We start from the raw sequence: 15642 nt of genomic DNA, 5'->3' as shown, positions 1-15642 counted from the left end.
ATTGCACTCCAGCCTTGGTGACAAGAGCGAAACTTTGTTTCAAAAAAAAAAAAAGAATATAACCGGCTGGGCACAGTGACTCCTGCCTGCAATCCCAGCACTTTGGAAGGCCAAGGTGGGCGGATCACCTGAGTTCAGGAGTTCAAGACCATCCTGGCCAACATGGTGAAACCCTGTCTCTACAAAAATACAAAAATTCACCGAGCATGATGGTGGGTGCCTGTAATCCCAGCTGCTTGGAAGGCTGAGGGGGAGAATCACTTGAACCCAGGAGGCAGAGGTTGCAGTGAGCCGAGATTGTGCCATTGCACTCCAGCCTGGGCGACAGGGTGAGACTCTGCCTCAAAAAAAAAAAAAAAAATTGGACTATAACTTTGCTTGTAATTACTTCTTTGGCTACATCCTAGAGATTTTGGCTACGCAATGTGCTCAGGGTTGTTAATTTGTACACATTGAGAAGTGGTAAGTATAGTAGTTAAGTGCACAAGCTCTAGAAGCAGAACAGTTAGCAAACTTCTCTTTGCTTGTTCCCTCATCTATAAAATGGGGAAGCATAATAGTATGTACCTCATAGGGTTGCTGTAAAAATTAAATCAGTTAATATATGTGAAGGACATAGAATAGTGTCTGACACATTTAAAATGTTAATAGTTATGGCTGATATTATTTGTGACATAGTAAATAATCAGTTTATATAAACTTTTAAAGAGTATAAAGTTCTATGACATAGCATGCATAAAAATCAAGATGAATAATTATATCATTCAAATCTACATATTTATTACTTAACATGTCAAATTCTGAAAGTTATAGATCACAGTGTCCAACTACTGTTGTAGTTTGGCCAAATTATTTTTATTTTTGCTTTATACATTTCAATATTCATTTGTTGATTGACAGACTCAAAGAACGTATATTAGAACATTATAGTTTATCAAGCAGAATGAAACAAATTACCTTTATCTTCCATTATGATTTTATCACACTGAACATCTTTATTCTTTGGTGCTCCATTGAAAGTCTGCATCATCCTTTCAACATATAGGTCATTGCCTAATCTATTTCTACAAAGGACTTCATAATTCTTGTTCCTCTGACTGTAAAAAATAAAATGTATCCAACTCATTAATAAGAATCATCACCACACAAATTATCGCTTTATATTATTCTTTTCCTTAAAATTACTTTCATTAATGTGGCTTGCACCAAAAAGTGAAGTGAGAGTTCAGAAAAAGCCTTAGGAAAAGACTGCACTAAATGACCTCCAGAGGACTCTTTTATACTCTATTTCCCAACATCCCTATTACTTTTGGTACCTATCAATAACATGCTAGTACTAACTCCATGTAGGTTTTAGTTCTGAATATTTTTAAATTTTCCATTACTTCTTTGATGACCCATGAGGAATTTAGAAATGTGCTTTTAAACTTCCAAATGTGTATGTAAATGTGTCTGTTTTAGTTGAGATTTATGTTACTAATTTTTAACTTTATTGCATTGTCCCCAGAAAATTTCATTTGTATGATTCTATTGTGAAATTTTTGAACCTTGCTTCGTAGCCTTATGAATAGATAATTTTTTATAAATGCTGCATGTGTGCTGAAAGAGAATGTGTTCTCTAATTGTTGAGTGCAGAAGTCTGTATCTGACCATTAAGCTTTTATTCAAATTTTCTATATCCATACTAATTTGTTCTCTGGTTGACCTACCAACAATTAAGAGGTGTGTTTAAATCTCCTACTTTAACAGGATATGTATCAAATTTCCAATTTTTGCTTCACATGTTTTCAGGTTAATTAATTAATTAATTAATTAATTTATTGAGATGGAGTCTTGCTCTGTCACCCCGGCTGGAGTGCAGTGGCGCAAACTCAGCTCACTGCAACCTCCACCTCTCAGGTTCAAGTGATTCTCCTGACTCGGCCTCCTGAGAAGCTGGTACTACTGGCACAAGCCACCACATCCAGCTAATTTTTGTATTTTTAGTAGACACGAGGTTTTACCATGTTGACCAGGCTGGTCAGGAACTCCTGACCTCAGGTGATCCACCTGCCTCGTCTTCCCAAAGTGCTGGGATTACAGGCATGAGCCACCGTGCCTGGCCCATGTTATTTTATTAGGAATATTCAAGTTCAGGATTACTATACCTTTCTATCATTATGAAGTACACTTTATCCCTAACAATGCTGTCAGTTTAATTGTTCCTCTGTAGGTGACATGTTTTTTAAAAATATTTTTCTCTTTTTATTTTTTAATGAAATTACTTTTAAATTCCAATGCTCTTATTTATCTATCTATTTATTTATACATAATAATAATAAGAGATGTGGTCTCACTGTGTTGCCCAGGATGAATTTGGACTCCTGGGCTTAAGCTATTCTCCGGCTTCAGTCTCCCAAGTTGCCAGGACTGCAGGTATGTGCCAATGTGCCTGGCTTCCTTCTACGTTTAAAATCTTCTCTTTTTATCTGGTATTCTGGAATGCCAGTACAATGCACTGAGAACATTTCTTTTTGGATATTTACTTTTATTTAATCCTATTTCTGTGGAATGGTGTCTTTCAACAGTTTGGGAAAATCCTTCCCCACTCTCTGAATGGTATCTCTCCTCCATTCTTTATATTCTGCCCCTTTTGAACCTCGGATTACATATATGTTAGACCATTATTTTATTGTCACCTTTTTTTTTTTTTTTTTTTTTGAGAGAGAGAGTCTCACTCTGTCCCCCAGGCTGCAGTGCAGTGGCGTGATCTTGGCTCACTGCAACCTCTGCCTCCCGGGTTCAAGCGATTCTCTTGCCTCAGTCTGTGAGTAGCTGGGATTACAGGTGGGTGCCACCATGCTGGGCTAATTTTTGTATTGTTTGTAGAGACGGGGTTTCACCATGTTGGCCAGGTTGGCCTCAAACACCTGACCTCAGGGGATCCGCCTGCCTCGGCCTCCCAAAGTGCTGGGATTGCAGGCATAAGCCACCATGTGTGGCCTATTGTTAACATATTTTTTAACTTCGTTTTCACACTTTATATCCCATTTTATCTCCAAACTTGATTTTGTATAATTTATCCAGATCCTGTCTAATTCATTAAATCTCTATTCAATTATGTCTAATGTTTAAATCAGTTTACTGCATATTTTCAACAATTACATAAACTACTTTAAAGTTCTTTTTAGATATTTTTCCAAATACAGGTCATGATTTCTGACAGTTTATTTATTTATTTTGAGACAGAGTCCTGCCCTGTGGCCCAGGCTGGAGTGCAGTGTTGTGATCTCCATTCACTGCAACCTTCGCCTCCCGGAAAAGCAATTCTCGTGCCTCAGCCTCCTGAGTAGCTGGGATTACAGGCGCCCGCCACCATGCCCAGCTAATTTTTGTATTTTTAATAGAGACAGGGTTTCACCATGTTGGCCAGGCTGGTCTCAAACTCCTGACCTCAAGTGATCCATCTGCCTCAGCCTCCCAAAGTGCTGGGATTATAGGAGTGAGCTACTGCACCCGGCCTGACAGTTTCTTAATGTTAATCACGTTTTAACTCTGTCACTTATTTGTTTAAACATTTCACACATATTTTATATTCTATATCTGATAATATAATTATCTATAGTCTTCAGGATCTATACCAAATTCAACCTGAGGGAATTCTTCTTCTTCTCCCTCTCCTTCTCCTCCCTCTCCTTCTTCTTCTCCCTCCTCTCCCTCCTATTCTTCTTCATCTTCTTCTTCCTTTTTTTTTTTCAGACATGGTCACATGGTCTCTCTCAGTTGACCAGGCTGGAACGCAATGGCGTGAACATGGCTCACTGCAGCCACGACTTCCTGTGATCAGTCAAGTGATTCTCCTACCTCAGCCTCCTGAGCAGCTGGGACTATAAGTATGTACCACCATGCCTGGCTAATCAAAAAAGAAAAAAAAATTGTAGAGATGGGGCTCTCGCCATGTTGCAGGCTGGTCTCGAACTCCAGGGCTCAAGCCATCCTCCTGCCTTGGCCTCCCAGAGTGCTGGGATTATAGGCATGAGCCACCACACCCAGTTGATCTGAGGGAATCTTAGGAGCCAAAATGGTAGTAGGCTTTCCTCCTGAGATTAGTGTTTGCTTCTGACAATAGGGAGTTGACTCTACTGGCCTAGGAGCAGTTGAGCTCCTTTTGAGAATCTTGGCTTAACACAAGAATCTCTCTTTCAGCCCTTTCAATGTAAGGGTTGGGAGAACCCAAGAGTCATCACTGGTCTCCAGATCCATGTGTTAATATTAACATTTCTTCCCAACATTTCTCCCTTTCTGATTTCAAAGCAATTATCTGTCACTTTCTTTTTTCCCTCTTTCCTATTTTGTTTTTTTTGGTACAAGGAACTTTCCCTTCCTTCTTACGAGCTTTTAAAGGTATGTTATTCATGATCTAATATGTACTATGTTTTATAGTTCAAACCATATTATAATATTTTATATTTTGAGAAGGAATAATACCCTAAAATTATTTTACTGATGGAGTTTTTAGTACTATAAATCCTATTCAAATAATACTTTAGGTAAAATAATCAGAATAACTATTAATAATCTACTTATAGTAACTATATTAATTTTAGACAGAGGAGAGTGGAACAAGAACAATTATCAGGGATAAAGAGGGATAGTACAAAATGAAAAAGGGGTAAATTCTTCATGAAAACATAACAGTCCTTAAATGTGTATCTGCCTAACAACAGACTGTCAAAATACTTGAGACCAAAACAAACTCTATTTATATTCATTAATAAAGAGAAAAGGAAAACTTCTCTAATATAGTAAATTCATTTATTTACCCATATTTTCCCTTCCTAAGTTTTAAATATTAGGTTAGTGCAAAAGTAATTGCGGTTTTGGCTATTACTATAAAAGTATCAGTTATTTCTTTTTAAATTGAAAATGATTTATATATGTATAAAAGTAAAAATAATTAAAACCTATATAGAGACTTAGAAGCCTATTTTGTTATTTGGCTTAGAAGTTCGCCTAATTATTTAAAAATATGGTAAAGCTATGGGCTCTTCCTCTAGAAAAATTTACATACAACATAAACATTTACCTTCCATATAAGTTCGCATGGCACTTATATAACTTTGTATATAATTTTGTAGGGAATATACAATTTCCCCCCAAACCCCCCAGTGTATATCCTGGAATCCTCAAGAACCCTTCACAGAAACAAGGATAAGAACGCTTGGCTTAGCATTTGAATTACAGAAACAATGTAGACAACTGAACCATACATACGTTACTTTCTCAGCTTCTTCAGATTCTACAGAGACCATGACTGTGGGCAAGTCAAAAAATCTCAGTGTTTCTGTCTCTGTGAGTATTATCTCTATATTCTTCTCCAGGTCTTCTTTTGTTACAATTTTTTCAGGTGCTGCCCTTATAACTTGCAAATCTAAAATACATGACTTAATTAAAATCATTTACTAATTGCTATTTCTAATTTGCATTTTTCCTTCTAGTCACCAAAATACCATACTGGGTAATATATTGCAGGTGGTCAGTATAGTCAAGGAACAGGCCAGGTTGTGAGATATAGTCTATTCAACCTTTCTGAAGCCAAATTGGATCTTGTAGGCCATAAACAGCCTTCCTTGCTGACATAACAAGCCTACCCCAGTCTAATACCTATACTCATAACTCTAAGGGTATTCCATTATTACTATCCCACAATATTAATTGGGAACTGGGGTTAGTGACTGTTGGTACTACTCAAGAATATGGAGGCAAGTATATTTAGGCGGCATAATAAGCAACACTTCTTTCAGCCGTGAAGTTAACTTCTAATTCGTAGCTTTAGCAAACTTTTATCCTTCATTTGCTCTCCTTATTAGCTGTCTTTTAATTTAGATGTCATTCCATCTCTAATCATCTTCACCAGGGGTAAAGACTCTACTATATTAGTCCTGGTTGACTATAGAAGTAAGATTGGAACCAATGTCCATGCAAATAATAGAGTGAAAATAATTGGCCATAAACCTTTAGGACAGTCAGAACTGGATCCAAGGTCCTTGGAAAATCCCATTGAGAATTGAGTTTCACAGCCAGGAGAGTTTGGAATTGGTTATGTGGGTAACAGCCACGAGAAAGTATACAAGTGAGAGTTCAGTGTTTTCTACCAACAACAGGGTATACAGCAGATATTCATAAGCCTTTGGGATAGGTAAAGCTTGGACAGCTTTAGGAAAACTTAAGAATGTCTCAGTCTTCTCTCTAAAAGGTTCAGAGCTGAGAAAAACACCTTCCTCATAATCTAAAAAAAAATACAAGTTATTAATTCCAAAAACCAATCATGAACATTTTTAATGGCTAAATAAATTATGGTATACCCATCTATGACTATTAAATACTAAGTAATTTAATAATAAAAATTTTTGAAAATATGTTCTAAAATGTTAAATGACAGAGCAGCCTAGAACATGATCTGCACTATGGTAATAAGAATGTAAAATATTATGCAGATAAACAAGGTCAGGAAACAGAAAATTTTAAGTTGCAAATCTTCTTTAGTTTTCGGTGATTCTTCTTTTTTTAATATTCTTTAATTTTTACTATTTGTGTAATACATTTTAAAAATAAGTAAAAGATTTTATTTATATAAGTAAATCTGACTAAGACAAAATAAGTAAAGAAGTAAATGAGTTATCCACAAGAACAAAATTTGAGGTATATGTAGTCCAAACTTTTTGTCAATGAAGAAAATTAAAAAACAGAGGTTAAGTGAAAAGTCCACACAGGAATACTAGCAATTTTAAGACTAGCGTTTATCTCCGAGGTTTCTTACTGTTAGACCACCAGATCTTCCTTTGTGATTTAGTTATATATACTTCAAAGTAGCATTGTGGCAAAGACATGCTAATTATAAAAATAAACGATCTTATATTAGACATATTACGCATATAGAACCTAATATAGTAACATCTCAGTTATTATGGTTGGGATAAGTAATAGTCTAGTCAACCTTCTTGATGGCAGAGGAACTACCATTCATAGACAAAGCCCTAGGATGGCAAGTAGGATTTTTGCCTGGAGTTCTGTATCACCCATTTCCTAAATGTTGCTTGAATTTAATATATATTCAGAAACTACCCCCAAACCACACTCTTTACCCATAGAATCTGTCTATTTCATGGGTTAGATCCCCTAACTCTAGACTGGCTGTACCACAGATTTTGAGTACACCTCTCTCTCCACCTAGAAAAGAATCACAGTTCTATCAATCTGTTTTGCCTGCTCCTCTTGACTGCCAATGATGGAGGGAACATCTACACTCCTGATGGTTCTTCCCAGAAGAGGGAGCTCTAGCCTAGTATGACAATGATGGCTCCTCTCCACACCTTTACTCCTGAAGCCCCTTGAGAGGGTTAGGGGAGTCCTGAAGTGGTCTAGAACCTTTCATGAATGGGTGGGTAAGTCTGTCAAATTTGAGGGTTTAACAGGGGACTTTTATCCACAATGTGATATTTTGGCTCCAATTCATCATATTTTCGCTTACCATATTTTTCAATTAATTCAGAACAGGGTAGGGAAAAGGGATGCAATTGTTTGGCTATTCTCAGAGACCCCAGTAGAGAACAACCTATGAAGCCTTCCTTGGCCTCTACTTTAGCTTCAATGGGCCCAATACAATTACAGTATAATTGAGTCACAAAAGCAGTTTATTCTTCCTCCTTTCTCCTCACTTGTCAAAGGTATCTGTTAGTGAGTTATTTATTAACTGAGAGCATCCAGAGACAACCTGTGCATGAGATGCTGTTTAGCCCCTACCTTGCAATTAAAACCACAAACTTTTCTAAGCACAAAACTCCTTTTGGTTTTATGGTAAAGCAATGGTTCTCAAACTTTACCATGCATCAGAATCACCCAAGGGCTTAACAATAATTGCTTGGGCTTACCTCTAGACTTTTTTTAAACATTTGGTAAACTTTGTGTTTTAGAATAGTTTTAGGTATACAGAAGAGTTGTAAGAATAATTAGAGTTTCTATATACCCTATATCCAGTTTTCCCTATTGTTAACATTACTTTGGTGCATTTAGTACAACTACAATATTGCTATTTTATTATCATATAAAGTCCATATTTTATTCTGATTTCCTTAAATTTAACTGTCATTTTTCTCTTCCAGGATCTCATCCAAGACACCACATTACATTTAGTCATCATGCCTCCTTAGGGTTCTCTACACTGTGACAGTTTCTCAGAATTTCCTTGTTTTTGATGACTTTGAGAGTTTTGAAGAGTAGTGGTCGCATATTTTGTAGAATGTCCTTCAATCTGTGATTTTCTGATGTTAAACAAGTGTTATGGGTTTCTGGGAGGAAGACTACAGAGGTAAAGTGTCATTCTCATCATGTCATATCAAAGATACATGATAACAACCTAACTTATCATTGATGGTGTTAATCTTTACCACCTGTCAATATCCTCTGCTTTAAAGTGATTTTTCCTCCTCTCTCCTTTGCATATTGTACTGTTTAGAAGAAAGTCAACATGCAAATCCCATACTTATAGAATGGGAAGTTAAGATCCACCTTCTTGAGGGAAAAATATCTATATAATAATTTGGAATTCTTGTATAAAAAGATTTGTCTATTCTCTCTTCTTCATTTATTCAATATTTGTTTGTGTTACTATGAATTCATGGGTATTTATTTTATAATTTGGGTTATAATCCAATTCTATACTATTTATTTTGTTATTGAAATTGTTCTACCTTTTGCCATTGTGAGCTCTTTCTGTTGGCTGCTAGGTTCCTCTCAAATACCCCTTTTTGTTGTTTGTTTATTGTAGAGACTTGTTCTATTTTGTTTTGTTTGAGCACTTCTTTACTCTCTGGCTCATCTTTTATCCCGGCCTCAGCTCTAGAATCGGGCATTTCTTCAGAGCCCTGGTTACTTTTATTAGACAATGGAATTAGAAACCAAAATCTGAGCACTGAGAGTGCCTGCTGCTTCTGGGGTGTCATTGCTTCTAGGCCTTCTTAGTGGACAGAGCTAAGAAATATTTGTATGTATACTAACTTGTATATATAAACATATCTATACATCTGTGTTCACCTATATATCTATATTAAGCTAAACATGAGTTTATATTAATGTTTTTGACACTTGTTCGATAACACATGGATAATTCTAGCTTCCTTTCTTGCTTTCTGTAATCTCCCACTCCAACAATGTTGAGTTCCTACCATCTGCCCTCCAGTTACTTACATGTTCAATCCCAGTAGGCATGTACAATGATTCAGAATTATTAACCCCATACCCCATGGGAAATGACTACAAACTAGTGTGTTTATTTGCAGTTCTTTGTGTCTTTCATCTCACAGCCTCTACTCATTTTCAATATTATTTAGGTGTATACCCTTTCCTCCCACTCCTTCTAGGGGGTTATATTATACATTTGTAAGGCAGTTTGATTCTTCTGTTACAGTCTGTATTCCATTGTAGGATCCTCCTATTTCTTAACTGTGATTAAAAAAAAAAAAATTCCCGAATTTTAAGTCTCACTTTTTGTGCAGTAATATTCTATGGGTTTTAGTAAAGGCATGGTGCTATGTATCCACCATTACAGTATCTATACAGAGTAGTTTTACCATCCTAAAAAATATTCTTTGTGCTTCACCCATTCAACTCTACCTTCTCTTCAAGGCCCTAGCAACTATTGATTGATCTGTTTTCTGTTTCTACAGTTTTGCCTTTCTCTAGACTGTCATATAAATAGAATCAGACAGGATATAGTCTTTCCAGACTGGTTTATTTAACTTAGCAATTAGTATTTAAGATTCATCAATCTTGTTGCATGGATTCATAGCTCATTTTTTTATTGCTAAATAATATTCCATTATATGGATATACTTTTGTTTGTTTATTCACCACTTAAAAGTCATCTTGGTTGCTTCTAGTCTTGCATTTATGATTAAGCTGCTAGAAACATTTGAATGCAAATTTTTGTGTGAAGATAAATTTTCAGCTCATTTGGGTAAATACCAAGGAACACAACTGCTTGATGATATGGTAAGAGTATGTTTAGTTTTATGAGAAATTGCCAAACTATATTCCAAACTGGATGTACCTACCATTGTACATCCCCACCAGCAAGGAATGAGAGTTCCTATTTCTCCACATATTTGCCAGCAATTGGTATTATCAGGTTTTTTAGCCATTTAAATGCATATATAGTAGTATCTCATATTTAATTTGCATTTTCCTAATGACATATGAAACTGAGCATCATTTCATATGCTTATATGCCATCTGTATATCTTTTCTGATGAAGTGTCTGTTCCTACATTTTGTTCATTTTTCGCTGGGTTGGTGATATGGTTTGGCTGTGTCCCCACCCAAATCTCATCTTGAATTGTAACTCCCACAATTCCCACATGTCATGGGAAGAACCCAGTGGGAGTTGATTGAATTAAGGGGGTGGGTAACTCCCACAATTCCATGTCATGAGAGGAACCCAGTGGGAGGTGACTGACTTATGGTAGCAGGTCTTTCCTGTGCTGTTCTTGTGATAGTGAATGAGTCTCAAGAGATCTGATGGTTTTAAAAATGGGAGTTTCCCTGCACAACTTCTCTCTTGTTTGCATGCTGCCATCCATGTGAGACGTGACTTGCTCATCCTTGCCTTCCACCATGATTGTGAGGCCTCTCTAGCCACGTGGAACGTAAGTCCATTAAACCTCTTTTTCTTCCCAGTCTTGGGTATGTCTTTATCAGCAGCGTGAAAACAGAGTAACACAGTTGGGGTTTTTTAATTGTGGAATTTATTAATTGTTTATGTACTTTGGATAAAAGTCCTTTATGATCTATTTGATTTGCAAACAATTTTCTCCCAGCCTGTGATTTGTCTTATCATTCACTTAACATTGTCTTTCACAAAGCAAAAATTTTTTAAAAGTCCAATTCTACCAATTTCTACTTTTATGGATTGTGCTTTGGGTGTATCTAAAATTCCATTACCAAAGCCAAGATCACACAGATTTTTTCCTGATGTTTTTCAAAAAGTTTCATACTTTTGCATTTTAAATTTAGGCCCATGATCCATTTTGAGTTAATTTTTGAGTAAGATGTAAGGTCTGTGTCTCTGCTCTCTCTCTCACTTTTTTTTTTTTTTTTTTTGTATGTGGCTGTTCAATTGTTCCATCAACATTTATTGAAAATTCTTTCTTCATTGAATTGCCTTTGTGTTTTTGTAAAAAAATCAGTTAATTATATTAGTGTGGGTCTATTTCTGAGTTCTGCATTCCATTTTATTTAACAGTGTACTTGATTATGATAGCTCTATAATTATGCTTGAAATCAGGTAATGTGAGTCCTCTGGTTTTTTTTTCCAGAGTTGAGCTGGCTGTTAAATCCTCTGCTCTTCAATATAAATTATAGACTTAATTAGCTGATATCTACAAAATGATTGCTGGGATTTTGATTAAGATTGGATTGAATCTATACATCAAATTACAAAGAACTGATATCTTTACAATACTGAGTGTTCCAATGCATGCATATGAAATTCATTTATTTTTTTTTACTTTTTTCATCCCTGTTTTGAAGCATTCTGTGTATAGATTCTGTAAATATTTTGTTAGATTTATACTTATTTTCTGATGCTACTGTAAATGTTTTTTGTTGTTGTAGTTTAATTTCAAAGTTTAGTAGTTCATTGATGGCAAACAGAAAGGCAGTTTGCTTTTATATATTGACCTTATATCCTGCAGTGTTGCAGGATACATGCCTATTGGTGCCAGGAAGTTTTCTTATTTATTTATTTATTTATTTTTTGTAGATTCTTAGGAATTTTCTATATAGACAATGATGTCATCTGTAAGTATAGACAGTTTTATTTCTTGCCTTCCAATCTGTATAAATTTTTTTTTGAGACAGAGTTTCGCTCGTCACCAGGCTGGAGTTCACTAGTGCGATCTGGGTTCACTGCAACCTCCACCTCCCAGGTTCAAGTGATTCTCCTGCTTCAGCTTCCCAAGTAGCTGGGATTACAGGTGTGCACCACCACACCCAGCTAATTTTTGTTTTCTTAGTATATATGGGGTTTCACCATGTTGGCCCAGCTGGTCTTGAACTCCTGACCTCAGGTGATCTGCCCATCTTGGCTTCCCAAAGTGCTGGGATTACAGGTGTGAGTCACCACACTTGGCCCAATCTGCATAAACTTTATTCCTTTTAAAAAAGTAAACCTAGTTTCGTTTTGCCTGTGACATAATTTTTTAAATATCTTTTTAAGGAAGATATTTTTAAATATATTGTATTTTACAGGAATATACAATTTTTAAATTGTAAAGTGACAATTTATAATTGTGTACATTTATGGGTTACGAAGTGATGGTTTAAAAGTAGAATAATTAAATCAAGCTAGTTAACATATCCATCACCTCAAACACTCAACATTTTTGTGGTAGAAACGTTTGAAATTTCTCTTTGCAATTTTGTAAAAATAGACTATTCTATTATTCTATTATTAACTATATTTACCACATTATGCAATAGACTTTTTTTAAAAAAACATACTTCTAAGATTTTTCACCCTTTGATCATCATCTCCCCAATCTCCCAAATCTCTAGCCTCTGTAACTACCATTCTACATTCCACCTCTATGAGATCAATTGTCTTAGATTCCACATATAAATGAGAACATGTAGTATTTGTCTTTCTGTGTCTGGTTTATTTCCCTTAGCATAATGTTCTCTAATTCATTACATCCATGTTGTCACAAATGACAGAATTTCCTTCTTTTTAAGGCTGAATAGTTTTCCCCTGTGTGTATATACCACATTTCCTTTATTCATTCATCTGTTGATGAACATAGGTTGATTCCATAACTTGGCTACTGCGAATAGTGCTGCAACGAACATGGGATGCAGTCAGAGAAACTTATTTCAAATCTTTTGGGTAAATACCCAGAAGCAGGATTGCTGGATCTTACGGTAATTCTATTTTTAGTATGAGGAAGCTACCTACAGTTTTCCATAATGGCTATACTAATTTATATTTCTATCAACAGTGTATGAGAGCTCCCTTCTTTTTCTGTATCTGATGAGATGATCACACAGTTTTTGTCCTTCATTCTATTGTGATGTATCATACTTATTAATTTGCATATGTTGAACCATGCTTGCATCTCAGGGACAAATCCCACTTGATCATGGTGGATGAGTTTTTCCAATGTGTTTTGGAATTCAGTTTGCTAATATTCTGTTGAGGATTTTTGTATCCATGTTCATCAAGGATATTGGCCCATGATATTTTTCTTGTAGTGTCTTTGTCTGGCTTTGGTATCAGGGTGATATTGGCCTTGTAAAATTAGTTTGGAAATGTTCCCCCTTCAGACCCCAACTGCAACCCTGCCCAACTGCAGATACCAAATAGCGTAACTGCCTAGCCAAGGAATACAACCTGTGACCAGATTGACCAGAAGCCATCCAAGTACCCTGTCAGCAGCTCTGCCTGATAGCAGAGAACAGCCAGTTGTCTCAAGAGACAGTGGAAACCTAAGTTATTAATTGTATATCTCTCTTCTTTTCTAACATATGTATTTGGTGTTATAAATTTCCCTCTAAAAATTGCTTTTTATGCATCCCCAAATTGTGATAAGTTGTATTTTCATTTTCATTGAGTTCAAATTATTTGTTTTTAAATTTCTCTTGAGACTTCTTTGGCCCATGGGTTATTTAGATTTTTGTAGTTTAATTTACAAATGTTTGGAAAATGTCCAGCTATCTTGCGGTTATGATTTCTAGCTTATTGCTATTGTCAACTGAGCACATACCTTGTATAATTTCTTTTCTTTTGGGTTTGTTGAAGTATGCTTTATGGCCCAGGATGTGGTCTACAGAATGCCATCTATCCTTTCTTTATGTAGATCCAAGTTTCTGACCCATGTCATTTTTCTTTTGCCTGAAGTTCTTTCCACATTTCTTTCAGAGCTGGTCTGCTGGCAATAAATTACCTCAGAATTTTGTTTATCTGGGAAAATCTTCATTTCTCCTTTACCCTTGAAGGATAATTTTTCTGGATATAGAATTATAGAATGCCAGTTTTTAATATCAACACTTTAAAGATTTTTGTTCCACTATTTTCTTGTTTATTTGGTTTCTGATGAGAAGTCAATTGTAATTTATATCTTTGTTCTTCTAGCCAGGTGTGATGACTCATGCCTATAATAATCCCAGCACTTAGGGAGGCTTGAGGCAGGAGAATCGCTTGAGCCCAGGAGTTCAAGACCAGCCTGGGCAACATGGCAAAAACCTGTCTGTACAAAATAAAAGAGAAAAAAAGAAAACAATAAAAAATATATCCTTGTTCTGCTACAGGTAAGATGTTTTTTCCTTCTGGCTTCCTTCAAGATGTTCTCTTTGTCTTTTGTTGTCTGTAATTTGAATATAATATTCCTAGGTTTTGTGTTTTTATTTTGCTTTGATATTTATCTTGATTGGTATTCTTTTTGTATCTGTGGTTTGGTGTCTGACATTAATTTTGGAATGTTCTCAACAAGTATTACTACAAGCATTTCTTCTATCCCATTCTCTCTTCTTCAGGTATTCCAATTGTGCATATGTTACACCTTTTGATATTATCCCAGAGTTCTTGGATGGCTGTTCTATTTTCATTCTTTTTTCTCTTTGCATTTTAGTTTGGGAAGTTTTTATTGACCAATCTTCAAATTAACTGATTCTTTCCTTAACCCTGTGAAGTCAATGGGGCTATCAAAGATATTCTTCATTCATGTTGCTGTGTTTTTGATATCTAGCATGTCATTTTGAGTCTTTCATATAATTTTCAACTCTCTGCTGACATTACATACCTTGCACATTGCATACTTTTTCCATCAGATCTCTTAACATATTAATCATAATTATTTAAAATGCCCTGTCCAATAATTTTTACATTTTTATCATAACAGTCTGGGTTTGATGCTTGCTTGATCTCTTCAAAATATTTTTTTCTTGCCCTTTAGCACTCCTAATGACTTTTTGTTAAAAGTCAGACATGCTGTATCCTGTAACAGGTGCTGAGGTAATAAGGCCTTCAGCAGAAGAATTGATGGTACTCAGGGTAGCAGTTTGGTTGTGCTTAATGTTGTTGTAGTTACAGGTATCAAAACCTTTCTTGTTTTTGTTTCCCTTCCTGGCTTTCAGGCTTCTCTGTATTGCTTTAGAGACAGCCTATGTCTTGCAATTCTTTCATCTGTAATCCAGTATTGTCACTCTGGAGGTTCACTGGTGGTAAGTGGGGAGAAGGGAAATAGTCTACAATCTGATTGACTCTCACACTTTTAGTTAACCTGTGTCTTGGAGACATGGTGTTCACAAGTATATCTATTCCTACTTCAAGAGTATAGTTGTCTTATCCCTGCCCCTACTCCCTTCCCTGACTGCAACATTCCCAATCAAATTCCTTAAGCACTGTTATTTTTCCTCCCTAGTTAAGAAATAAAGGTTGGTGCTAGAGTAGAATTCCCTTACCCTAATAGGGCTATAGTTTCAAAATTACCCTCTGGCAAATTTCCCCCACTCCCCATCCCCAGATTAAGTATTTGTTAGAAAAAAGAGGCTAGGAGTGTTTTAATGTGGATATTCTTTCCCTCCCCTACCAGGGCCACTAGCTTATCTTCA

General features: G+C 35.8%; 1 protein-coding gene across 1 annotated transcript in view; it reads right to left on the bottom strand.

Annotated features, from left to right (window-relative positions):
- The window catches only part of DNAI4 (dynein axonemal intermediate chain 4), a 105498-nt gene that overhangs the window by 52516 nt on the left and 37340 nt on the right, over positions 1 to 15642 (bottom strand). The window contains 2 exon segments of the mRNA XM_007978375.3: positions 958 to 1097; positions 5254 to 5410. Coding sequence (XP_007976566.2) covers positions 958 to 1097; positions 5254 to 5410 — 297 coding nt within the window.

The sequence above is a fragment of the Chlorocebus sabaeus genome, chromosome 20, assembly GCF_047675955.1.
Source record: "Chlorocebus sabaeus isolate Y175 chromosome 20, mChlSab1.0.hap1, whole genome shotgun sequence".
Lineage (NCBI taxonomy): Eukaryota > Metazoa > Chordata > Mammalia > Primates > Cercopithecidae > Chlorocebus > Chlorocebus sabaeus.
This window is presented reverse-complemented; position numbering and strand designations above follow the sequence as displayed.